Source organism: Rissa tridactyla, chromosome 5, assembly GCF_028500815.1.
Source record: "Rissa tridactyla isolate bRisTri1 chromosome 5, bRisTri1.patW.cur.20221130, whole genome shotgun sequence".
Lineage (NCBI taxonomy): Eukaryota > Metazoa > Chordata > Aves > Charadriiformes > Laridae > Rissa > Rissa tridactyla.
Window position 1 is genome coordinate 59,130,463 of NC_071470.1, and position 25,910 is coordinate 59,156,372.

The 25,910-nt window shown below is 46.2% G+C and overlaps 3 protein-coding genes across 4 annotated transcripts in view; 1 reads left to right on the top strand and 2 right to left on the bottom strand.

The window, feature by feature from the left end:
* The window catches only part of SMIM19 (small integral membrane protein 19), a 14,762-nt gene extending 11,916 nt beyond the window's left edge, over positions 1 to 2,846 (bottom strand). The window contains exons 1-3 of one of the 2 annotated variants that reach the window (XM_054202999.1): positions 2,638 to 2,846; positions 2,387 to 2,511; positions 369 to 1,276 (exon numbers count right to left, since the gene is read on the bottom strand). In XM_054202999.1, coding sequence (XP_054058974.1) covers positions 1,206 to 1,276; positions 2,387 to 2,511; positions 2,638 to 2,804 — 363 coding nt within the window. In that variant the 5' untranslated portion in view covers positions 2,805 to 2,846 and the 3' untranslated portion in view covers positions 369 to 1,205. Of the gene's footprint in view, positions 1 to 368; positions 1,277 to 2,386; positions 2,512 to 2,637 lie in introns of those variants that run through there. The other variant, XM_054203000.1, reaches the window with a different exon arrangement.
* The window catches only part of HGSNAT (heparan-alpha-glucosaminide N-acetyltransferase), a 26,217-nt gene extending 353 nt beyond the window's left edge, over positions 1 to 25,864 (top strand). Inside the window, exons 2-18 of the mRNA XM_054202997.1 lie at positions 1,913 to 2,047; positions 14,012 to 14,151; positions 14,623 to 14,744; positions 15,692 to 15,761; positions 16,400 to 16,469; positions 17,570 to 17,676; positions 18,148 to 18,224; positions 18,852 to 18,882; positions 19,776 to 19,936; positions 20,307 to 20,422; positions 21,078 to 21,199; positions 21,783 to 21,909; positions 22,059 to 22,145; positions 23,082 to 23,159; positions 23,276 to 23,346; positions 23,456 to 23,568; positions 24,593 to 25,864. Coding sequence (XP_054058972.1) covers positions 14,084 to 14,151; positions 14,623 to 14,744; positions 15,692 to 15,761; positions 16,400 to 16,469; positions 17,570 to 17,676; positions 18,148 to 18,224; positions 18,852 to 18,882; positions 19,776 to 19,936; positions 20,307 to 20,422; positions 21,078 to 21,199; positions 21,783 to 21,909; positions 22,059 to 22,145; positions 23,082 to 23,159; positions 23,276 to 23,346; positions 23,456 to 23,568; positions 24,593 to 24,774 — 1,602 coding nt within the window. The 5' untranslated portion in view covers positions 1,913 to 2,047; positions 14,012 to 14,083 and the 3' untranslated portion in view covers positions 24,775 to 25,864. The remainder of the gene's footprint in view (positions 1 to 1,912; positions 2,048 to 14,011; positions 14,152 to 14,622; positions 14,745 to 15,691; positions 15,762 to 16,399; positions 16,470 to 17,569; positions 17,677 to 18,147; positions 18,225 to 18,851; positions 18,883 to 19,775; positions 19,937 to 20,306; positions 20,423 to 21,077; positions 21,200 to 21,782; positions 21,910 to 22,058; positions 22,146 to 23,081; positions 23,160 to 23,275; positions 23,347 to 23,455; positions 23,569 to 24,592) is intronic.
* On the bottom strand, positions 6,385 to 13,423 carry POMK (protein O-mannose kinase). The gene is made up of 2 exons (XM_054202998.1): positions 12,795 to 13,423; positions 6,385 to 12,264 (listed from the first exon to the last, which is right to left on the bottom strand). Exons 1-2 carry the CDS (start codon positions 13,080 to 13,082, stop codon positions 11,491 to 11,493), a joined length of 1,062 nt encoding a protein of 353 aa, XP_054058973.1. The 5' UTR covers positions 13,083 to 13,423; the 3' UTR covers positions 6,385 to 11,490.
* Positions 25,865 to 25,910: the final 46 nt, after the last annotated feature.

Genomic DNA, 25,910 nt, shown 5'->3' on the forward strand with positions numbered 1-25,910 from the left:
GCGGCCTCTCGCTTCCCTCTGCCCCGCGCTTCGGTTTTTCCCAGTGACGGGCGGGGCAGGTGTCCGGAGGGGCCGCCGCCGCGGATGGCTTCACCCCAACGGGCCCCTTTCCCCGGGGCGCACGCGCCTGGCCGCCTCCCGCCGGGGTCGGTGCGGCCCGGTTCGTGCTTCAGTCCCTACAGTACAGATAATTCGGAACTGCAGTGCTATTTACCACTGCCCCAAGGCTTCATCTATTTTAACACAGAATTGGGGAAAAAAACCCTCCTTCTGGGCGTAGGCCCCCAGCGCTCTGTGCGGTTTGTTAATGTTCTGCTCACCGCTCAAGTCGTGCAATGTTAGGAATTACAGCAGGATACATCTTCAAGTAGTTTTCATGATGCTTTTATTAAGAAGTGATTTATGCAGTATTCTTTAAATTAAATGAGTTTGTGATTTACCTAGAAAGAAATAAAGTAACTGGGGTGTGATGTCTCTTCTGCGTAAGCCATGATCTTTCTGTTTATGCAAATTTTTATAGACAGTTCCATTCTTTAAAGCAATTTGGCTAAATTACGCTAACCACCTTTGCTATTAACATTACCGTATTGGCTTAAAGTGTCTTCTAGACATCCAATTCACCGTGTACTTCTCAGAGCTTCTCCAGGAAAGGTTCACAGTATTGCACGTGCAACCTCCATATAAACAGAGAGGCCAGAATCTCTCTGCGCTACCGCCAGCAACATGCTGGGCTCTCAGAGCTCTTTGTTCGCCTTCACAAGGCAGTAAGGCCACAGTATCTTCACTCACATTTACTGAAATCATTCAGCAAATTCAGCACTGTGTGATCAAGAAACAAAAAGGTTTCCCAGCAGATAGGTACTGCTTTACTTTCCCTAGGGTGCCGTTACCAGAAAAGGTAGGAGCTGATTTCCAAGGTGCTGGCAGAGAGAGAAATAATTTAAAATATTGGTAAGACTGCACTTCTCTACCTTCGGAGGTTTCTCTGAGCAGGTCTGTCCTGTGTTGGGTACTTTCATGCTCAATGTTTCAGTAGGCACTCAGTTTACTTCATGGGGCTCTGAGAACAAAATTTTTTAGGAGAGTCCCCTTCCTTTACCCCTTGCCTTTAGCTATGTATCAATTAAGAGGCCTTGAAGATAGCTCCACACTGACTCTTATCATCAGCACTGGAAATAAACCCTGAGTTGCTACAACTGTGGGCTTCACTCCACTGAGAGCTGTACGCTTTCAGTCTGTTTTGGTGGCTGCTGCTGCTGTTGTTCATACTTCCTTGCTGAAAAAAAGAAACACCGATCAACACCAATTATACCATTTATTATATACATGCATATATATGTGTGTGCCTGTATACATATCTATATATATACACATGTATAAATAAGATAACAATCAAGAAATAGACTTGGAGAATGTCATTTCACCACTTAGCCACACAAGGGGAAGTTCGACTCACCATGTGGAACTAGTCCTTTAGTGCATGGCCTTGGAAAGGCTGAACAGTGGGGTCATAGCAAAACATCAGTAAATTAATGGCAGAAAACTATGATTCTGTTCAGGTCCTTTCATTTAAAAAAAAATTAAAGACTATGGCTACAGATGACCTGAGCGACTTGTTAGTCACAAAGTTGATCTCCACATCACTCATCTCCTCCACAATATACAAGCCACAAGCTAACAACTACATTGACTTCAAAATTAATCTGGTTAGCAAGGCAAAGGGAGATCAAAGAGTTGTGTGTGGTGGAACAAACACCAACAATGAATGCCAGCAGGCATTCCTCTGTAGGAACAAAAAAGGATCTGCTTCCTACAGAATGCAATGGCCTGGCTTAAGAGTCTTTATATTAAATCTTTACATTTAAAAGGTGGTTTCAATTCATTAACTATTTCTTGCATGTATTCCCTCTAGGCATGCATGTATGGCAGAAGTGAAGCAAGTACAGGTGTTTCTCTGAACTGGACCTCTGGAACATCAGAGGCATGGGGCCCTTTCCTACCTCCATCCTGACCTTCAACATTAAGACAGGAGTGGCAACACATATTGGTACAGTAAAATTCTCATTTATTTTCAGTGTATGAAGTTGAATTACTTGCAATTCCACAGTCCTCTCAACTTTTACAAATCCTTCCACGTTTTGACAATAGTCAGACATTCCCAGCTCTCTTTAACTTCACCATCGGATTCGTTTTGTCAGCTAGAAGAGACTCGCACGGCCGCTCCCTCACACCTCAGTCCTGTGCCCCACGCTCCGGCAGAACCCCTGCTCGCAGGGTGCCACAGGCCCCCACCGCAGGGGGACAGGCCGGCTGGAGGCCACCCCCGCAGGAACCGTCCCCAGTAACCCCACGGGCCCAGGGGAGCCCCCTCTCTCCGTTGACTCACCGATAGAGTACATCTCCAGCTGCTGCCGCAGGCGGATCTTCTTCATGCTGTCGTAGAAGTTGGGCTCGGGCGGCGTCTCGGCGGCCGGGGGCAGGGTGAAGATGCGCATGATCCTCCTCTTGTTCCTGCGACGGGAGCAAGGCGGTGAGAGGCCCGGTCCGGCCCGGCCCGGCCACACGTGGGGCCGGCGCGGCCGCTGTCCGGCAGGAGCCCTCGCCCCGCCTCCCACCGCCCCCCCTTTCCTCCCTCACCGGCGGGCGTAGACGAGGAGGGCCAGGCTGGCCAGCACCACCAGCAGGTACACGTTGGTGGCCTCGTTCCACGCTTCGTGCACCGAGTAGTCGATAGCACCACTGTCGCCCAGCGCCGCCGAGCCGCCGCCGCCGCCTACCCCCCCGGCCGCCGCCGCGGCCGCCATGGGGGAAAAGCAGCCGTTGGCGGACGGCCGTTAAGGGCGGTGCGCGGGCGGGAAGTGACGTCAGGCGAGGCGTCCGGGCCGGCGTGAGGCGCCGTGCCTCGGCCTGAGCGCCGCCATCTCGGGACGTCAGTGAGGGGCTGCGACCCCCCCTCACCTTCAGTTTACCCTCTAGCTGCCAGTGCCTGCGGGAGGGGACATCAGTAAGTGGCAGTTTCTCCCCCAGCCACCGGGGTTATATAGAATCGTAGAATCGCCCAGCTGGGAAGGGACTGTTCAGATCATCTAGTCCAACCATGAGCCTAACTCTGACAAAAACCATCACTAATCTAAACCGTATGTCTAAGCACTATGTCTGCCCATCTTTTAAATACCTCAAGGGATGGTGCCTCAACCGCTTCCCTGGGCAGCGTGTTCCAATGCTTAATGACCCTTTCAGTGTAAAAATTTTTTCCTAATATCCGATCTAAACCTCCCCTGGCGCAACTTGAGGCCATTTCCTCTTGTCTTATTGCCTGTTACTTGGGAGAAGAGACCAACCCCCCACCTCTCTACACCCTCCTTTCAGGCAGTTGCAGAGAGGGAGAAGGTCTCCCTTCAGCCTCATGGTGCCAGCGTCTGAGGAGAGGCGTGCAGGTGGGCCAAGGGGCTGAGAGAGGTGTGAATTCGGCAGCTCTGAATGCCTGGCAGGCCTGGAGTGGTGGTGGGGTCATGGGGGATGTAGCTTAGCAGCGCCTGGTGACGAGCGAAAAAGAGGTTCGGATTGTCACGAGCATTCACTTTTCACACAGGAACTAAATTTGACAGTTTAGGTTGTCAAAATAGAAACGGCGCTTCCTGAAAAATCTTGCCTCTTTTTTTTTTTGGGGTGCCAAAATGGGAGTTGCTGGGTATTCAGATGCTGGAGCAACATAGCTTACTCTGATGCTCCATATGCTTCTGATGCCCAAAAGCACAATTCTAGGAGTATGCTTTGGCAGAAAAGGAGGAGCAGAGCAAGCGTTTCGGTTTAGAAACTTGAAAAGTTGTCTAAGCTGCTTAATGAGATGCAGATTAACTAGGCAGAGGATGTTCTAACACACACATACACACATGCTTTTTTCTTTTTTCTTTTTTTTTTACTGCCTGATGTGGCATGTATGAGCTACATGATAGGCTAGATGTGCTGTCCTTTATCCTCTCTCCTGCTTCTTTCTATCCACCTCTGCCCCTGATACTTCCTTTTACCGTATCTTCTTTCAGATACTAGAACTATTATAACACAGACACTGTGGAGATGGTTCATCTCCCTTTTCTTTACACATATTTGGGGTATGTGCTTATGTTGCGGTTATTTGTCTTCACCCTTTATAAGGCAATAAGGGGAAAAAACAAGTATTTTTAGGGCATGATTTATCTAACCTATGTTAAACATTCAGAATGAGTCCTCCTGTGCCCCATACTGAGTAAAGGTAGTCTAGACACCTTGCTTGGATGGCACTTGCTTTCCAAATGTCCAGCCAGCCTGGGGAAACACCACCTTTTGGGGAGCCATTTTCTCAGTGCAAGATGTGCCAAGTCATTCTCTTAACATGCTATGGAACAGAATTATTTTAATAGGCCTCAGATCAGGGCATAAAAGGAGTCAAAATGACAATATAAAAAAAAATAAAAAGCTAAGGCACTGTTATCATGAGAAAAGTTCCTTGCCCCACATGGTGTGGGAAAGAAGAGTAGAACAGCAATTAGACATAATTCTAGGTCATTAAATCAGGATGGCACCCATGCACAGAACTGTGGAAACCACTAAGGGGGGGGAAAGGGGTCCATCACTTATGCAACATGCCACAAAACAGTTAATTAAGCATGGTTTCACAAGGATTTTAAACAGTTTCTCATGAAGTTGAGGACTTTTGTTTGCTTTTTTAGTATGTTGAACTTTTCTGCTAACAGGCCTGGCAAGAAAGTGTTACGCATCTTTGGAAGAAAAGTGGGAAGAATAAACTTAAATAACTTTAGTGCTTTTTATATTTCATGACTACCTCTAGACATCAGTTGAGATCAGGCTCCCTTGTATGGCTTGTAGAGAAGCTGTATTTAACCTGTATCTAAAGGCACTTTTTGTATTAACCCTGCAGCTCTGCTCTGGACAACCCCGGAAGGGGCTGGAATGCCCCAGGACTCCATACCCATCTTCCCATCCAGAGGAAATCATGGCCCACATCCACAAAGCATGACTTTGGGTCTCAGTGTTTTTACTGCAGCCTCCAACATGCAGAAACAGGCTCTGCCTCACTCAGCAGGTGCCTGATTTGTTTGATTTAATTAAATGCTTGATTTAAGGCTCAGATAATCCACCCACCCCTACCCTAGAAGACAGGCAGAGAGAGATTTTCTTGCCCCACGTGCCCCTCTGAAGTTAGCAAACGTGAAGCAGTGGGTAGGACAGAGCTGAGTTGAGGAGAACAGCAGCACAACATTTGGTGCTGCAGTGAGTGTGACAGCCTTGCAAACCTGAGAAAAAGGGGTTATCTCCCACTTGCTGGCCTGTAGCAATAGAGGTTCTGGGGGCGTAGGTCTTCTGCATGACTTCCTCAAGGAATCTGGTTCAAATACCAAAGTTGGTTGACTCTTAAGCCTAGGTTAGCTTGTCCTGGTACACTGTTGTTTCCTTTTATAGCTTGGGCTTTTGTTTCAGTCTTAGGCTCCTGAAACACCTTCAGAAATGGGAATGCAAGCTGCAGTTGAATTTGGTCAGAGCAGTCAGGCCTTGCAGCTGTCATTATGCGCAGAAGAAATGGTGTGGCCAGTCTGTGTAGATTATGTACCATATTTATTTGTAGCTTCGATGAGGTGGGATGGGATGACCAACACTTGTGTATGCTGTTAATGCATGAGCACATCAGTTGTTTTCTACTTTCTTACACTAAAGCTGCTTGTAGGGAAAGGACTGTCATTTTGTACTGTGCCTGTATAGCAACTGACCTCCAGGATCCTGGCCTGTGACTAAAGCATGCAGGCTCCAAACAAATAATATATAATAATATATGGCATTGGCATAAGCTCTTCTGCCAAAACGTAGCTAATGGAGGCCCAAGCTCAGTGGCTAGATTTTCAACATTACACAGTAGCAAATAAGCCTGGCGAGTTTCAGCCCAGCTCTTGGGGAGAAAAGCACATAGCTGTGTGATTTAATTAAAAAAAATAAAATCCCAACTTTTACAAAAGTGGGAACGTTGTTCATTCCACAAAGAAATGTAGTGTGTACTTGATAAAAGCACCCACTTCAGCCCCATAGATATATCAAGAGAATTGCTGAACAGGATCTTCCAGCTCTGCAAGGAAAGAATTAACTTTCCAGAAGTCCTTAGCATCCAGCAACTACTATAAAATTGACTGAAAGCTGCTGAATATTATCAGTTTTGAAAATCCACTTACTTCATATCTAAAATGTGAATTCTGGAATCTAACAGTAAGTTTGTTCTTTTGAAAATTATGGCCAAAGGATGTCTGTGTGTCTCTATATATAAATATATAATTTTTAATGGATTTTAAGTTACCCAGAGCTAAACAGAATCAGAAATCGCTGAGGCATAAATATCATTGTAATATAAATATATTCACCATTTAATCCTGATAAATACTGGATTATAGACTTCAGAACACAGACTGACAATTATTGGAAATCATGTGGTCATCTCAAGTATACAGTATTTCAATTAAAATAAAACCATAAAATCCCTTTTCTTTTTTAAAAGTACCATCTAGCATATAATTTATGTGGATGAACTCTACAAATATATGCATTATATCATGCTAGAAGAACTTGAGAACCACTTTTTTCTTGTTCCCAGGGTCTCTTGACTGTTGGTAAGGCATTACAGTCATAATGATAGAATCGGTTTACAGTTGCAAGTTCTGCCAAATATCTCACAAATTATATTTGGCAAACAGCACTGCTTCTGTTTCACACAAAGATAATGATCTGATGTTTTGTTTATGTGGCACCAAAGGAAAATACTGGTTTAGAGCTTGTGATAGAATTTCCAAAAAGTTTGTGTGGTATTCTGAATTTTTGATACACTTAATAGTTACCACTCTATTAAACACAGAGTAACATGGACTTTAAAAGGATCCTTCAAAAAAGGAAAAAACCCAAACTTGTTCAATTAAATAGGTTGTGTCCATTTTATTTCCTCAGTGTTTACCCAGACCTACATAGCAGCTGGTGTGGCTGTGTATGCAATACTTTTTAACATCTGGTGGTGTCAAATGTACAGACGAGTTGCCTTAAATGCTGCTCACCTGTACAGGATTTAGCGGTATAGCAGTGCTTTTAGGATGTACTCTGAAACCCACGCCACACAAAGGGAAACGCACTACCTCGGACTTGAGCCAGCAGGCAGTTTGGAAAGGAAAACAGCATAACCTTGACAGTGCTATTCTTTGGATGACGCTGAGGAGAAAAATAAAGGAGCAGCAGGTTTGAACTGAAGCTGGGACTCTGCTATGAGACAGGCTGTTTCCATTCTGTATCCTGTGGTACAAGCCTACCTGGTAAGGGCTAAATTTTATCAGGAAATCCACTGGGAATTTATTTTGGCAACCGCATGGGACCAAGGGCAGAGCATACCATACCAGTAGTGGGTCCAGGTGCCCTGATGCAGTTTGCGTCCACAGCCAGACTATCAACAGGCTCAGCTGGCATGTCCTGGGTCTCCCTGTCTCCTCCACTGCTGGCATAGCAGTGTCCCAGGAGAGTTCAGTCTGGGAACCAGGTGCTATTTTTTGAGTCTGGGAGAGGGTCTCTGCTTTGGTTCTTTGTCTAGCTGGTCAGATGAGGTGGGCAGGATGTGCTGTGGGACTGCTGCAGGGATGGCAGAGGAGGCATTGCCCAAAAGGGAAGGGCAAGGTGGTACAGATCACTGACATCAGCAAAAGGGTTGTCCTCTCCCTGGTCAAGGGCCAGACCCAAGGCCTTCATCTTGGTGATGGCAGCAAACAAAAGCCCTGGGACCATATCTGCCTTGACACTGACCACCACTAGAGTGGTTTGGGGAACCTCCTCTGAATTTTTCTGAAGGAGATGAGCACCAGTAGCAGTCCTTCCCCTTGTGTGGTCTGTGTCTCTGTGCAGCTTCTTTGTCTGGACTTATGGGATGGAAAAACAGGGATACAATAGGAAACCTAGCAATAACCATCTCAAGAGAAGCTTCCTTTGTGGGAAAGGAGAGGGAATGTGAGGCCCTTGATTTGAGCTTGAGATGAGAACCAGCAGCTGTTGTTGAGGTTAGGCAGAGCTGTGGCAGTGGTCTTGGCAGGGAAGGTCATGTCCACTGGTCTCTAGCTGGCTGGGGAGTGGATGAGGAGAGAGGCTTGCAGGCTTCCAGCTGTGAACAGGCCTTTTTCTGCTCTTCATCCTTTGATGTTTTCACCAGACATAGCAGATCAACTTGTACTGGGGCAGCAAAGTCCCTGAATGTTTATCCAAGGCTGTCATTGGTGGTGAAAACCGAAATGGCCAGCAGAGAGAACTGGAAAGAGAGGAGACAAATGCGTGTAGGGCTGTCCTGCCTCTTTTTCCCTCTGCGTGAGGCTTTGCCTCTTCCCTTTAAGGTAAAAGAAGCCGAAAATGTGGGAATGATGGGATTCATGCAGTCTTCAGGTTGCGGAAGGGGTTAGTGGGGAAGAACAGAAAGACAGAGAGGGTGCAAACTCCTCTGATTTTACTGAAAGACTGGAAGACGGTGACATTCAAACTTGGTTGAGGTTGCACCAGGTTGAGATTAAGAGGGACATTGAAGTCCACAAATACCATGGGCAAGTTAAAGGGGAGGCAGCCCCTTCAACTGGCACGTGTGGCTCTTCTGACAGCCCTTATATCTATCTGTCTTGTTACTACAGACTCGCTAAGGCAAACACAATGAGATCTTTTAGGTGTCTATGGAAGTTTACTAGCAAAATACTGGCTCCAAGACCAGATCCTGGCTATGTTTGGTCACGAGAGACTGTAACTGCTAATAACTGTTAATAACTAACGCTAAATTGACCTTCATGCTGCCATCTAGTGCCTCATAGACAGAAACAACATCCCAAAGAAGAAACTTTGAAGCTCCATAATGCTGTATTCAGAACATATGTAATTTATTCCTGCTGAAGTGCTGGACAACACACAAGCTGAAGGAGAGCGAATGGAGAAGAGACATGTTCAGGGTGAATGTTTAGGGAGACACCTTTTCTTAAAAAAATTTGTAACTATATCATCCAGGAACAGAGAGGGGCATCTCCACGGCACAAAAATTACTCAGAACCAGAATTTGTCCTCATTTGTTTTTCACTCTGTGAAATTAATATGGCTGTTTGCAAGGTGCAAAGGTACACAACAGAGCAAGAGTCCAAGTGGAAGCTTGCCTTAACTGAGAGAGACCAGCATAAGAAGCCTGGCAGGTTCTTCTTGTCTGTCCTTGCTACTCATAAAAACGCATGGTATGTTTACTTCACAGCCATCGAATGCTGATTTTTCTTTCAAGTATACATGATGGCTAACAAGAGGTAACAAATTATTGTTGGGGACACATGCAAAAGGTTTGACTCTTGGCCCTTCCAAGCTTGATCCCCAGCTTTGAGGAGCTTTAACAGGATGCTTTTCCAACTGTTGCACATCCTGGATTCATGCTGGAACTGTAGAACTCTAACCTTATTAATAACAACTCAAGAGTGCATGGGCTGGATGATGCAATTACAACAGAGAGAGCACTCTTTTTCACACAGGCTTCTTTAAGGTGTTTTGAGTCAAGGTCCAAAACAAACACGAAGCATCCAAAATCACTGTTCTCTTTTGGAGACCCTGATTTCTGAGCTTTGCTTCCTAACAACCTGAGCAGGAAAGCTTCCAAGAAGGACAGCACAAATTAAAAAATGGCAAAAATTAGCTAATTTAAGAAAATAAGACTGCCCAGAGGGAAAGGAAAGTCATAATGAGCAGGCTTTAAAGGGCTCTTGCTGGCATTGTATGAAATCAGGTGTGAATTTAGTCATTTGCAGAAAAGTTTTTCCATTTATAATAAAATTTTGGTAGCAATAGAACACAGGTGCATTTGAACATTATGTATACAAACTGACTGTGTTTCTCAGTGCAGTCATAACACGGCTTGTTTAGGTGAAGAGAAATATCAGCACAGCACAGAACAGAACCAAACTCTTCAGCAGAAAGGACCATGTACTTCTCTGCTTACAAATCACCTCTCAAGTCAAAACATGAAAGTTTTCTCAGGCCCTTAGTCCTTTCAAAGACCTGGTCCACAGAACAGAAAGTCCTCAGGTGTGTAACGGTAGAGTCCATGTGTCTCATTCATGCTATTCCTGTTTTTTTCACTGACAGAACAAGTACATCCCAATCCTACAAAACAGAGCCTACTGCTGGATTAAGGCATCATTATTCTTCCTCTCCAGCTGTTGGTACCAGGTTGTAACATCCACGTAGGTACCAAAAGCTTTCTCCTAAGCACACTGAACAAAAAAGCAGCCTTTCTTTATGCTTAGTGGTCTTTGAATTCATAGAATCATAGAATTGTTTAGGTTGGAAGGAGCCTTAAAGATCATCTAGTTCCAACCCCCCTGCCATGGGCAGGGACACCTCCCACTAGACCGGGCTGCTCAAAGCCCCATCCAGCCTGGCCTTGAATGCTCCCAGGGATGGGGCAACCACAACTTCCCTGGGGAACCTGTTCCAGTGCCTCACCACCCTCAAAATTCAGACCAAATAGCATTGTATGCTCTGAATATAGGGCTTTTATTTTTCAAACCCCACGTTTAAAGCTCATTGCTGTGTAAGGAAGTCACATTCTCTTTCAGTTCCCTGTGCTCCCCCTTTCCATCGAGTCGTGATGACACTCAGCAAGGGTAAGTGAATGAAAAAAGATACACTTCAACTCTCTTCCAAAGTGCTCAGGATTTCTATGGATTAAAAAACAGCAAGAGATTCCAATTTTACAGCTTCACCTCCAAAAAGCCCATCTGAGAATACCACAAGGCAAAGGCTTGAAAACCAAAAGCACGCCTGTAAGCAGCCTCTTTGGGATCTGCGTCATCTGCTTGCTTACAAAGTGGCCACATGCTTGCTGGGGTGGGATACGGGGCCCACAGAGCAATGGCCGTACAGCTCCAAAATCAACCTATTCCCCATCCAGCAGGGAGCGACTGCCATTGGGGCTCTGGCATCGGGGTTCACCAAAATCTGAAGTGAACTGGGCTACTCCTCTCCGAGCGACCACTGCTTTTATTCTATGGGGAAGTGGGTGAGAGTTCTGTGGACAAGACTTGAGCCAAAGCCACAGAAATAAGCAAAAAGCTTGTGTGGGACATGCCATGGTCTCTGCTCTCCAGTCCTCTGCCAGTCATTTTTTTTTAATAGGGTTTTTGTGTAAAAGTTGCAAAAGAAAATTTGTTATTTCTTAAGGAACAAATTTCCCTCCGCACCCACACAGTTTCATCTCTCTCCCTCCTCTTCTTCCGATGATAGCTTAAACATGACAGTGGGAAGCTTGCACAGCTCCAGCATTGGGTGGATTATTATTTTTTTTTTAAATCAAAAGGTACAAGTTCAGTTATTCTTTTCTTCTCAGCTTTGTGGACAGAGATTTTGCCCTTCAGGCAAGCTAAATAAATAAGAAGGACATCAATTTCAGTATGTTGTTTGTCTCATGATTCACTATAACATTTCCCTAGTACCAGGCATGGCCGCCTCCCGAATCAGCAGAGTTAAAACTTTCCTGTAAGTGTCTAAGACCTCTTGGGCAGAAGGCCTTTCAGCCGGGTCCTTCCTCTTACATGCTGCATGGATGTCAAACAAATGTAGTCGCACAATGTCACTTCCTTCAACGTGGCCCAAGAAAAAATTGGAGACATCCGGGATTTTCCAGATGTCTGTTTTTTCATCATAGGGAGGCATGAGGTCATCCTCAAATGGTATCTCTTCTCCATAGGGCCAACGCTGCTCGGGAGCTACAAACTCACCCCGGAGCTCTCGATGACCACACTTCACCAGCCTGCCGGCACTCCTGTTCACCAGCGGCAAAGCATCCAAATCATTCACCAGGATGTGAAAGTCACTTGTTAGGAGATACTGAGAGAGGACCTTGTCCAGGTCATTCGAGTCACACATCACTAAGGTGCCCAGAGGGCTGCTGTGCAGGTACCGAATGACACTCACATAGTCCATAGCAAGCATCAGCCTGCGATGCCAGGTGTTCATGCCCTTGTACTTGGGGATGTGGAGGGTTTCATTCAGGCCCCTCAGGGAGCCTAGAGGATGGTACTCGGTGAGGATTGTAAACTGCTGCTCACAGTAGCCAAGCAGCCGGACAACGTGCTTGCTTTGAAGTGCTTTCAGCATCTTCAGTCCGTGGAGAAAGTCCTCCTTCAGCTCTGAGTTGGTGAGCTGTGAAAGGACCACTTTGTTTTCCTTCCACTCGGAAAGGAAGACCTGAGAACACACAAGAGACATGTAAGACACATGGAGAGCCTTCTTCCACTAGCTGCCGCTGATCACCGGGTCACTGCTTAGTCACAACTGCAAATTACAGTCACCAGGCACAGTCAAGCCTTTAAGCAGGGCCATGTACCTGTCACAGCAAGCCCATACCGATGTCATAACTACATCATGATTTCCCAAGTTTTCTTTGGAATGGGCAATGCAGACAAATTAAATTATCTCATACCACCCAACCAGACAGTCTTACTCTGCCACAATTGTACCATGCTCCACAAGTGCTTCACCGATCTCTGTGATTTTGCTTGTGCAGCTGGATGTCGTTCGGTGTCAGGGAGGTGGCCCCAGGCTCCGGTCGGGCTCTCCTACCTGTTCTGTGCACCTCATCAGTAGCCATATGCCCCGGATGTCTACAGTAATTAGCTGCTGCAAGGATAATTACAACAGCAGTATGGCCATTAATAAGCCATCAAACAGTGAAAGCTCTTTATCCACAGGGGGCAAGAAAGGAAAACCAAACTCACCTTTTTCACAGCACCTTCACCAACACACTTGAGTTTCCTGACTTCCCTATTGATGGCTTCACAGGAGAGCCATGGGGAGCAGTTCTTCACCGCTCCCAATCTGAAGTACCCAAAAGGGCAGAGGCTGGGGTCCGTTTCGGCGTGTCCCGAAGAGGTGTAAAACTCGTTGAGGTACAGGTAGAGAATGGCATTAAGCAGCAGGACGGCCGCAAGCAGCAGCGCCAAGGAGACAGACGACACCTCCCTGGGAGGAAACTCCCTCCTAACAAAGTGCGGTCTCTTTTCCATGGCCGTGGCTTCTGCATTCTCCCTGGCAGATGGAGGCCAAGCAGGACCCTCTTCCCAGCCCGGGGATGAACGTCCGTGGGGCTTTTCCACTGCAGGCCACACAGCTGCCTGGCAGACACTTCAGTCCTACGGGAAAGGCCACGCGTGGCCGCGGTTCTTGTTAAAACCGGCTTCAAGCTAGACACTCGCCTGGCTCCTCATCCTCCTGCTTTTCCAAGCAGGAAGGCCCGGGCTGCCGGCCGCCCCGGGCAGGAAAGCTTGACCCCGGAAAACCCAGCAGGGCCGGGGAATGGGGGAAGGACCGACGCCGCTTCATTGCCCCGCCGCGGCCGCGCAGGGCGGTGGCGGCGGCAGTGGCGCCGCCCCGGGGCGGAGCGCAGCGACATGGCGGCGGCGGCGGGGCTGGTGGCGGCGGTGGCGGCGGCGCTGGGCGCCCTGCTGATGGCGCCCGGCCTCACGCAGCCCCACGGGGAGGGCTCGCCGGAGGGGAGCGGGGCCGGGCCCCGCGGCGGGGCGGCGGCGGCGGAGCGGCGGCCGCCGGGGCGGATGGACCAGGCCCTGCTGCTTGTCCGCAACGAGCTGCCGGCGCAGGGCCTCCGCCTCGCCGCCCGCTCCGGCGCCTGCCACCAGGTGAGCGGAGCGACCCGCGGAGGGGCTGTGCCGGGTCCCTGTGTGTGTCACGCACCCCCGGCCTCCGCTTTTGACAGCCCGGCCCCGGCCCTCGGCGGGGCTGCTTCGCTTTCCTGGCCTCTCCCCCCGCCTTTGTTAAGGCCCTTCCCTTCGGTTTTACCTTCGAGCGGCCCCGCAGCGGGAGTTGCGCCACTCCCCGGGCATCTTCCCTTGGCTTTTCCTTTGCCGCTGTGCAAAGCGGGACCCCCTCTCACTCTCCTTTGGCACTGATGAGATCCTTTCACCCTCCTCTTCCACAGTGCTTGTATCAGCTCCTGGCGTTCGTCCCACCGAGCAACGGGAGCCAGAGCAGACCGGGCACGGCGGTGGTGATGGTTGACACCCAGCATCCACTCACCCTGCAGGTCAACGGCTCTGTGGGTGACAGAGAGCTCTGCAAGTACGTGGCCCAGACTCAGGGAACACCTGGACGGTTCTATACTATTTTGTTTTTTCTTGAAGCCATGCTCCTGTTTATTGCCCGCTCATCACCTCCTTTTTCCTGACTGTTTAGATCTAGAGCTCTGTCTTGCCCCCGCTGCTGTAACTGTGGCGTACATTGTAATTGTGCTGAAAAGATCTAGGCGCGAGCAGGCGCCAAAACGGTATGCGTTGAGCCAGCACGTGCAAGCTCCTGGTTTCTCTTGCAGAGGGGCTGTAGCTCAAGAAGACAGGTGATGTAGGAGTGTGGTGAAGCATCTGCGTTGGGCAAAGGCAGAGCCAGACAGCTCCTTGCTAGATCATGCTGTTAGGCCAAGTTTTCAGCATGCCTTCCTACAAGTTTTCAGGCTTGTAATCCCCCAAATGCTGCTGTTCTACCTGCCTGTAGCGGTGATGGCTCAGAAAGTTTCGTTTCGTTTATCCTTTGCAGGATTCAGTATCATTTTGGAGAGTTTGGCAATTATTCCCTTGTGGTAAAGACCCTAAGTACAAGCACCAAAACTGTTTCTTGTGACCTAGTCATCAATGAAGGCCCTATCAACAGCTACCTCCGTATGTAATGCTCTGTTTTCCCCTTCCATTCTGCAACTTGCATGTCTCCCAGCAAATCCAACTTCATAAAAAGCTCATGCAACCACTCATGCTGCGCTGAAGATGTGTCATGGGCTTGCTCCTCCTCTCAGCATCTTACCTCCGTATGTTTTATACACCCGTCTTGAGGCCCTGACCAGGATCAGGCCTCTTCACATCATACGCTGTATGACCACAACCTTTTTGCAGCAGGGATTAGCCCAGAAAAATCAGTGGGTATGTGTCCGGAGGGAGATATTTTTGTAGTTAGTTCCTGTTTCCCTGCATGTTTGTGTATGTGTGCAGAATGTTCCCTCTTCTTCCCTCTGTCTTGCTTCTCTCAAAAAAAAACCAACTCATACAGCGTTTATATTTTTGTTGCACTTTTTATTTTAAACCTGACATCTTGCTTTTTTGTTCATGTCTTTTCTAGGGCTGTTTCAAACTCTCATGTATGTCTCTTCCATTCTTTTCCTTTACATTAGGTTATTGTTCAGTCCTTCCAGTTTTCCAGCTGTAAAGAAAAATTCTCCATGCTTACAAACTCTGTTACCCTCTCCGCTGTCCTCATGTTGAGGCTGTTTCTAAATCTCTAGTTTCTTCTTCAGAATGTATGACACATCAACTCTTTTCTCACCATTGCCGTGTGATGCAGTGCAGTTTAATTTTGCCTTTTTATGCTGAGATGTGCAGTCACTGAGCTGCACTTTGAAACTAGCCTGCTTTTGGTTTGGGTTGCTTTGTTGTTTTTTTTTTTTTTTTTTTTCCCCTGGGACTCCAGCTGGGGATATGTATTGCATGGAGACGATGGTGTGATGAATGGTGGGTTGGGCTATTTGTCATGTTTGTGTCATGCTTGGCCAACCCCAGGCTGCTAAATGGTTTTGTTAGGTCATTTACAGAGTTGTGTTCCTCTCTCTTTCATGTAGCTATTCTCTTTGCTTTCCTGGTTTACATGGGCATCCTTGCTGTCCTGATTGCCGGGCACCTTTTTATGAAGTAAGTAAACAGTACTGTAATACCTCCTCACACATGAAGTGGGGCTGCGTTTAAAAACATGTGTCATAGTGTGGCAGTGCTTCAGAGTGCCACTGTAGCCATGCTTGCAAATCAGACCCTGTTACCAGGCTGCCATTCAGAAGTTAACCTGCGGTAGCTGTCCATATGATAATAAATACGGAGTGATACAATTTCCCTTGGGGGTTATCTTGCAGCCTTGTTAGTTTGTGTGTGGAGCCATTACTGCAAAGCAGATGATGTCCGTCGTTAGCTTGCATACACACTGCTTCACCCTCCTATGACTTGTTCCTGCGTCTAGCCCTGAATCGGTACCTAAGCATGTGTAGCATATGCAGCCTTCCATCCTGTGTACTGAATGAAGTGAGTCATTCCTGCCTGTAAACAACCTGAGAATAAAGTCCCGAACCTGAGCTTGCGGCGATGTAATTACATAGCTGGACTTAACTGGGGTTCCAGGTACTGGCTGAATCTCAGTATTATGTACGTGGGCTGGGAAAACAGAAATAGAGACTGACCCATCTTTTGATTTATGCTGCTAAATAGTTGATAGTAAGACGAAATTGGCCATAAAGTACTCTTTGGTTTGTTTTGTGTTTTAAACTCTTACTAATTTTCAGAATTGATCCAGTCAGAAGCTGGGTTTACAAGAAACTGAACCCCAGAGAAACTGATCGTCTAATTAATTCTGTGAGTGACCACATTATCTTTAATTTGCATTTTGTAGTGTTTTTATCTCTGAGGAACACACACTATCCGGACATCTGGGGACTTGTTTATTACTAATCATCTTCCCTTTGTGCATGCTCCCCTTGTCAAATCTTGTACTGATGTCAGACAGACAATTCTATGTCAATGGAGACTGCTAGACCCATGCAATTTTGGTGGATTCCCAGTAGAGCTCTTGCAAGTCCTGACCATACCACTTCGTACCCTCTTTAGTTCTCTTGAAGTAAATGTGTCGGTGAAAATACTGTCCCCTTCTGACAACGTAAGGGAAGGGAAGAAATGGCAGCTTTCATGTCTGCCTCCAGCACAGTAGGAATTTTAGCAGGATCTACACATAAATCAAGATTTTTCTGGCAGCCCTAGAGCTGTCATTTCTGTGTGAGCTGTGTTTTGTACTAGCATTTAGATAGATCATCACAGTCTGGGCTTCACATCTAGGAGGTCCAAACCTGTCCAGAATCAAAAGACTTGGGAGCAGAGCTCTGCAGCAATTCTTGTAGTTGTTCATCTCCGTAGCTGTGTTACAGCAATGTCTGCTTCTTTATGTTGTCGCTGGGGCTGATCAGAGGGATTTAGGAAACTCGACTGGAAAGAAGCCTTTCCTGCATTTAAAAGGATTCATTTTCTACTGGTTTAGCTCTCTAAACAGTCTGTGGTGTCAGACAAGTGCTGATGGGATGGGATGGGTTGGATTCTGTTTGAGAGTCAGGAACTGGATCTGTTCAGCTCTGTTGTAAAGCAGCACTCACAGTGACAGCAAGTCTGTAGCTGATTTGGACTGGACCCAAGTCTCATGAGTCTCAAACACAGCCTCTTTTCACTGCATTGTTGTTTCCGCCCTGGTCAAAGGTGTGGTGTGGAGCATCTGCAATTTTATTATTGCAATATGGTGGAGCCATGAAGGGGTTAGAAGTAGCAAGTGGGGAAACAAAAGGAAGAGGAAGATGGGGAGCACAAAGACAAACACAGCATGTGAAAGTTTGCAGATTGCTGACTTCTGTTCCCTAGGCAGCTGATGCAGCTGCCGACTTGCCCTTTGTATGTCTGATTTGTTCCCGAAGGAGCTCGGGTCCCCAAACACAACAGACTCCATTAGCAGTGATCCCACCCCGCGTTTGTGGAGCACAGTCTCTCGGCAGCGGCTGCGTTCCCTGGACACCTTCCGAGGGTGAGCATAAGACCTTGCTCAAAAGCAAGTCTTCCAAAGGGAATGAGATTTTGCCAGTGGCGGTTTGACAGTGTATGGAAATGTATAGCAGATGGACGGTTCAAGGGGGTCTGTTTAACTTGGAAGATAATCAAGGTTTTAATTCTTGGATTTTCTGAAACACTTTATAGTTGATCTAGTTTGAGGAAACATTAAAGTTGTGCAGAGGGTGGAAGAGAACAACATATGTTCAGTGCGAAAACGCGATGTGAAGGAGCTTACTTTGGTTCACTGCCACTCGTGATCTTTGAAACGCTGCTTCCTGGTTGGCAAAGCTGGAAACCTTGCACATAATCTTGCTTTAAAAATAAAATAAAACAGATCTCACTGTCAGAAATGCTTTAATGGGGGTAAAAATTAACTGTGTGCTCATATATATGTATTTCATCGACATGTGATACTTTGCAGTTGTTTTTGTTGTTGTCTTTTTAGGCTCTCTCTTATAATTATGGTGTTTGTTAACTATGGAGGAGGAAAATACTGGTTCTTCAAACATGAGAGTTGGAATGGTAAAGTACAATTCAGACAGTTAATCTGTGTTTTAACTGCAGCAGTAGCTAGATATGGTTAGCAGTGCAGCTGCTGCAGCGAGCTGTTGCTTGGCTGAAGGCTGGGACACTGTGCCAGTTTGCCTCAGCAGGGTATCTGGCCTGTTAGGTTAATGGGCAAAGCAGCATATAGTCCTGCTCGTCATACAGTGACGGGATGGTTTCAGATCACAATCTGTGTGTAACCTTTTCATTTTTGACGCAGGTTTGTGTCTTTAACTTTTCTGTGTTGTTTAATGACCACAGTCACGCTGATGGTACTTGATGCTGTACAAACATGCTTTGATTGGCAAGCTGATGGGGAAGGGGTCGGGTATCATGCTGCTCTAGCAGAGAATAGCAAGGATCCCATCCCTGAAATCTTTCCCAAGACACAGCAATCAGCTCCGACCCTATTTCTGAAGAATGGTAAAAGCAGTGAAGCAACATGATTGGCTCTTTTTAAGTTTTGTTTATAATGTGTTTTAGATTTTGGGGCATCAAATAATTGCAAGCAGCCTGCAATTCCTCTGGAAACTCAACAGTAATGTTGTTAGAATTTAGGGAGGGTTTGAGGTAAATAATGTGTTCCTTCCTATTTCTCTGTAGGATTAACAGTTGCAGATCTGGTGTTTCCATGGTAAGTCTTCATGAATAATAGTTCTTGTGTCAAGTGATTCTTTATTTAAGGGTTGCAAGGAGAACATTGTGTGCACTTTGCCTCCACATGGAAATGTATTTGGAGGGATGAATTTGTGTTAAACAGCTGATAGGAATCTGCCCCTCCAGATAACAGCATCATCCTTATCAATCAGTAGAAGAGCTAAGTGCTTTTGGTTGCCCCACATCCTCCTTCCTCCTCACACACAGTGGCAGTGGGAGGCCCAGGGTTGCCCTGCCAGTGGAAGCGCAGTATCCCTGAGGAGCTCATTGCCATGCTACTGTGTTGAAGGTGGTCAATCTGGCAAGATTCAAAGCCGAACTGATGTGTATCCAGAGATAAAACAGCCAAGGGAATTTTGGATTAAGGTAATCTGTCTATTACCAGAGAATGGTTTTATGGGGAAGCAATTATCCCGTCTACCTCTAGCATGCTTCTCTAAAATACACACCGGTTGTGGTTACTCTTGGAGATGGGAGCTGGACTTGGACTGTGAACCTAATCTACAGTCAGTTCTGAATTTGAATCAGATTTGCAGCTTGTGTTTTACTGCTCTGAAGATGTGAATTTAATTTTGGGTAATGCAATTTTTTGGTGGCATATGTATTGCTGCAAAAAGACCAGAATGCAATTACTTCCCTGAACTTTATTGCTTCAACTGACCATTGAAAGAGGTGGAAAGGTCCCATAGTGCAAGCTCAGCTGTCCGGGAATTCCTAGCAATCAGAGGAAATGAAGTTGTCCAGTTTCACTCAATGCATGCATTTCTGTTGGGCCAATGCAGGCTACTCTTTTAGCTTTAGTGGTTCCTGTCACACACCTGTGTGATGAGACATCTGTCAGCTCTGTTTCCCATCTTCTCTGTTCTCCAGGTTTGTGTTCATCATGGGGACGTCGATATCATTGTCACTGAGCTCCATGCTGAAGTGGGGAAGTTCCAAGCGGAAGGTGCTCGGGAAAATCCTCTGGAGGAGTTTTCTGCTAATCCTGCTGGGAATCATAGTTGTGAATCCCAATTACTGCCTTGGACCGCGTGAGTGGAACTTGCTCTCTTCCTTGTATTTCTGCAACCATTGTTGCTGCCTCCTTGGCTGGGCTGTTGAGAAAACAGTCAGCCTTGCTCTAGGACCAGTTGCATGGGGGCAGTTCGATGGTATGCTGCAGAGTGACGATCAGTTCTGCACTGACGCAATTCTCTCTGTTTGACCCCTGTGCCGACCACTGTTTATCGTCTCAGTGGTGACTTTCCCAGGGTTATGATTTACAGAAAGTGAGGTGGTGGAGCGGATGTGTCCCTTGTTCCTTCTGCAGTGGGTCTCAGCTCTCCCTGGAGAAGGGTAGCTTTTGTATTTACAAAAGAGCCCATATCTGCTCCTCTTCAACATTGCTTGCATGTTTTCTAGTGTCCTGGGATAATCTGCGTATTCCTGGGGTGCTCCAGAGGCTGGGATTCACATACCTGGTGGTTGCTGCTCTCGAACTCCTGTTTACAAGAGCTGGGGCTGAGAGTGGGATCTTGGTGAGTTACACGGGGAGATGACAAGTGATACTGGAGTAGGATTTGGGAGCTTTTGCTCTTGTTTGGGCACAAAAAACATATGAGAAATGATGACAAAACATGTAGCGTCTTACCTGATGTGTAGTGCAGTGTGACCTGGCAAAAATTTCAGGGAACATGCACCCTTCAGTGTCCCGGTCTGCAATTTATTACATCCAGCTTTGCTGTATTTGAGGATTTCACCAATCCATTCAGATGGTGCTTAGAAGCAGGGATTCCCAGGCACTTTTGATGACTTTCCACCACCAAGGGACCCCAGGGACAGGCATCTCTGTGCTGAGTCCTGTGGCCTGTGTTTTGTCCAGTTAATTTTGGCAGTGTTTTTTCACAGCAGGGGAAAGTAATACTGCTTTTTGGCCTTTCTGGAGTCTGTTTTCCCAAAAGGCTTTTGTTCTACTCATGAATCAAAATTCCTTTTGACATTTCCAAGCTAAAAAACATTGTGGGCTTTTGTTTTGGTTTGTTTCTCCCCCTCCCCCAAGTATCTGGAAATCATTTGCGAAGATGAAAGATCTATTGGTAGAACCCAGTTTTGTAATGACTGGGGGACTGCCTGCCAGGAAGTACAGGATGTCCCCAAGGGCATGGAATATCCCCCTCCTTCCATCTCATGCAGGAGACACCATGTCCCGCTCTGCAGGATATTCTCCCTTACTGGCCACAGTGGATTTTCATTCTGATGTTAGAAGTGATTTGGCTCTGCCTGACCTTCTTGTTACCAGTGCCAGGTTGTCCCAGGTAAGACTATGTACTCAGATGACTTTCTATCAGATTGTTTTTCTTCTACTGAGTAGAAAATACATTTTATTAGACGTAGGGAAAGAATGAAGAGGAGAGCTTTGAGGCCAGTGGGGTTAAGGGAAACATTGATCATGTGAAAAAACTTTCTTTACTTTGGTAAAGTACCAGGTGTGATAAACGTGACATCATTGTTCCTTTCTAACTAAAGAAGAGGATTAAAATCTCCCTAAGGTCTGTGTACAGTGATATATCACCATCACAATGTCATCTCTGTCTCTTATCTTTGCCCCCTTAAAGGGTCAGCACCTGCAGAGCAGGTGGAGCAGCCAGCTGAGTAGCCAGGGCTGAACTGAAGCATTGCTGTAGGCTCCTGACATTGCCTGTCCCCTCATGACCTGCTCATGGCATTGCAATGATCAAAACAGCCACCAGCCAGCTGTCATGTAGGACCTGTGTTTCACTGTGTACCTCTGGCCCCAGAAAACATTGGGCATTTAAGTGTGTTGGGCCACTGGATCAGCTACTGTTCAGGTGGAGCGTACCAACACTTTGTGCTGTAACCTGTTTGCTTCTGTCCTAGGGGCTATCTTGGTCCTGGGGGCATTGGAGACTTTGGAAACTATCCCAACTGCACTGGAGGAGCGGCTGGTTACATTGATCGTTTGCTTCTTGGAGAAAACCATATATATCAGCATCCCTCTTCAAGTGTACGTAGCGTTTGGTTTGCAGTGTGAAGCCACAGGCAAGCACTGAACATAGCTGTCAGGAGGGGCTTGGGAATGATACATGCAAGGGGATGGAAGAGAAAGGAGACTGATTGCTCAGATGCCCTGTTAACAACTGCTTTCTCTTTAAGGTGGTTTACCAAACGACGATGCCGTATGATCCTGAAGGGATCCTGGGGACCATAAATACCATTGTTATGGCATTTCTGGGACTGCAGGTACCTCTTTTCTTTCTGGCTGTGTTATATAATTGGAAGATTTGAAGGAATCTTGGAAGTGGGGAGGCAACTTGCTTTCTTTATTTAAGGCTGAGAGTGGTTCTAACAAAACCTCTTCCAGAGCAATACTTAGCCTGACGTGAATGTCAGAGAAGTGGAATCTAACCTGGCAGTAGCTTGCCAGGTTAGATAAACCAAGACTTTTCCTCAGTTTTTGTAAGGGATGGACACAAGCAGTTTGCAAAATATCCACCTGGAAACTTCCTTTGCTTATTTTAAGGTTGGCTTATGCTGGGACTAGGCTGGCTCTGCACGTTGGAAAATATGGCCAAGAGATGCGTAGACTTCACAGCTTCATTTTAAGCGTGCAGTTTTAAAGGTTGCAGCTGTACATGTTCCCCGCTGCTAATTTTCCATTTGACATGCAGTGTTAGCTGTCTTGGGAATCTCTGCAGGGCAGAGATTGGAACAGAACTGTGACACTGAGGAATGAGTGAGTGGACACATTTCTTGGTGGTGCCTGAAAAGAAGCGCGTGCTCCGAGCAGGGCAGGGTGTGACGTGGCGCTGTGGAGAAGCTCTTGGGGCTGGCTGGGGAGTCAACGTGGCATTGTTCCTTCGTGCAATCCTTGCTGAGGGGGATGGAGCTCGAGCCACATTGTGTTGACCTAAAAAGTTGCTCGTCCCTTTGCTCAGTGTTAACGTATTAGAAAAGGTGCACCTCTCTTACTGAGTGGGCTGCATTTACATATTTTCCCCATCTGTGTCCATTCTTTGCAAAGAGTTTCCATTCTGAGCCTTTCAGCCACTTAGTTGTTATAAATCCTGTTCATGTTCTCTGTCTTAGCACAGTTAGCCAGTGGCAACCATATCTGGCTCTTGAAATGTAGTTACATTTATGAGCATTAATTAATTTTTTGTATTCTTTTTACATTAGGCAGGAAAAATTATCTTGTTCTACAAAGACCAGCACAAACAAATTATGAGCCGGTTCGTCATATGGAGCATAGTAATGGTAAGTCAGATAGTTACGCAGCTTTTTAATAGACATGTATTGTTATGCAACGCAAACTTAGTATTTTTGAAACAAGTTGCAGTGGTTATATAAACTTTAGCAACTTTCTATTTCAGGGAATTATTTCTGCTATCTTGACAAAATGTTCTAAAGAAGAAGGGTTTATTCCCATAAACAAGAACTTATGGTAAGCAGAGATACAACTTTTAGTATGATTTTGTTTTACCTTTCCTATATTGAGATCTGTCTATATCACATAGTTCTCTAAATAATCTTTCTACTCAAAACATGTGTAGGTCAATATCATATGTGACAACCATGAGCTGCTTTGCCTTCATCCTCTTATTGCTGATATATTACCTTGTGGATGTCAAGAGACTGTGGTCGGGTGCTCCATTTTTCTATCCAGGTCAGTAAAATCACGGCAGGAAACATATTCCTTCCAATTCTTTCTGCACTGATACTATCCTTTTACGTTTTCTGCACTTCCCTTGTCTTTAAAAGAGTTGGGATTTAGAATGAGGTAACCTGAAGGATGCCAGAATGGTTAACTTGAGCTAGATCTTTGCATACAACTGGGACACTCGAGACCAGATATTTAGGAGTGAGGGACTGTCAGGCCTTTATATAAGGGCTGAAAGCTTCTGTGACCAATGACCGTTCTCAGTTTGGTCTCAAGTTAAGGTCCCAGGGAACAGCTGCCTGGTACCAAGCAAAATACCACAGCTGGTTCATAGTTGGTTTTGGAAAGGACTGCTGAGGCTTGAGTAACCTAATGGGAAACTCAAAGGCCTGTGAACAGAGTCATACCACTTCTGAAGATATGGAAGACGAAATCCCCTGGGCAGCTGTGTAGGTTCTGTCTCTGTGTTTTTAGATAAGCCTGTCTGCCAAAGCATCTCACTGTGGTTTTAACCACACTGGGTTCTTGACAAACATCTGAGTACAGAATGCAAACCCACAGCAGAGGGAACCTTTCAGCAGCTTTGGTGTCTGGACAGGAAGATGGGTAGGGTGACAGCACGGTATCATATCTCCTACCAGGAATCCCAGAGCTTTGAAGGGGGGTCACCATTTGTTTGTAAAGGCAATAGATCTGCCCAAACAAGCTGGCACACAGCCACCCTGAAGACAATAACTATGATTATTCTTGTCAATACAATTGCAGGATACTGATTTGGTTGTATTCTCAATTTAGCATATAGGTTGTCTGTATTTCTTTTCAATAAACGTTTTTGGGGAGAGAATCCTTCAGGCTGTATTTGAAAAAACATGTGTGTAGCATCTTTGGGGCAAGTAACACTAGCTGTGGTGATTAGCTGCTGTTGTCTTGGTGCCACTCTGTTTCATAAGCCTGGCATGCCTCTGCCTGCTTACTCTGAAGCAAGCTCATACCTGCTCTTTCAGATGGCATGACCTGTGCTTACTTTCAGGAATGAACTCAATCCTGGTCTACATTGGACATGAAGTGTTTGAAAACTATTTCCCTTTTAAGTGGAAGATGCAAGACAGTCAATCCCACGCAGAGCATCTGACTCAAAACCTCACTGCAACAACTCTTTGGGTCATAATATCGTATTTACTTTACAAGAGAAAGATATTCTGGAAAATCTGATAGAGGTCAAGGTGTAGCAGGCCTAGATTCTGATGGGGCAAGTGTGTAAGGTGGATTAGCCTGAAATATTGCCACTTGTGCTAGGCCGTATTACTAAAAAGGGATACTAGTTCAAGTTTACAGTGCCATGGAAGTTGTCATCAAGACTTTTATGTGACTTAAGGGACAGTACTTTCCTGTGTAGCAAAAACTTACTAGTCTGATGCAGTTGCTCTCTTTCTGTTTTCTGTATTTTGTAAATATTTCACTAATCTCCCTCCTTCATATAGAGAAACTGAACATATTGCAACAGTTGGGCAGTCAAAGATAGCCTGATGGTGCTTACAAAAGGAACTGCAAGGGATCTGGGTGGTGACTGCAAGGGGTTATCACAATGGGACTGTGGTAACAGTCGTTGCATCTGACAAGGCACCCCCTAACTCATGTGGTCTAGGCTTTGCATATACCCTTGGCACCTGCCACATGCCTGTGCTACACCAGTTACTAGCACATATTTAACTTGGCCATGTTTTTGACTCTGGACTGCTGGCAGCATCCTCAGCCCTGCACTTGGGTCGGCGGTGCAGTGACTGTCTGGGAAAGCTCAAGGGCACCTCTGCTACAGCGTGCTGTGGGAAGTGGTGACTCAACTGATCGTCCTTCATTGTGTTCTTCAAATTTGGTCTTGGATCAAAACCTTAGGTTTAGGATCCCCCCGAAGCCTGCTGCCAAAGATCTCTTCTATGGCCTTATTAATCAGCATGCTGCTGCTACAGGTTTAGCAGCCCATCTGTGCATGTTCTGGGCCTTGGTGTTACATATTCCTAGCATGGATGAGGTCCAGGTTTCATGTACTGCACTCTAAGAGTGCAGAAAGGCCAGTTCCTCCGAGTTTCTATAATCACTTAGATATTGCCAAAGTTCAATCAAAGCAATCCTCTTTATAAATGGATTTACATGAGGGCCTTGGATCTGAAAACCAGCAATACAGGTAGAATTCAGCCAGAAATTAAGAGATAGCAGACCGGTTATTACTTTTGGGAAACTGAGGAAATTCACTGATGCTGTGATTTCCAAACTAGTGCTAATAAAAAGCCTGAAACACCCTGCTATGTTCTCTGTGTATATATAAAGATGGAAAGAACTAAGGTGCACAC

Bases quoted from the DNA above. Each gene is read 5' to 3' on its own strand.
- POMK (XM_054202998.1), bottom strand. From the start codon at position 13,082: ATGGAAAAGAGACCGCACTTTGTTAGGAGGGAGTTTCCTCCCAGGGAG. The intron at 12,265-12,794 runs GTGAGTTTGGTT...GTGTGTTCTCAG, and splicing joins GTGAAGGTGCTGTGAAAAAG to GTCTTCCTTTCCGAGTGGAA.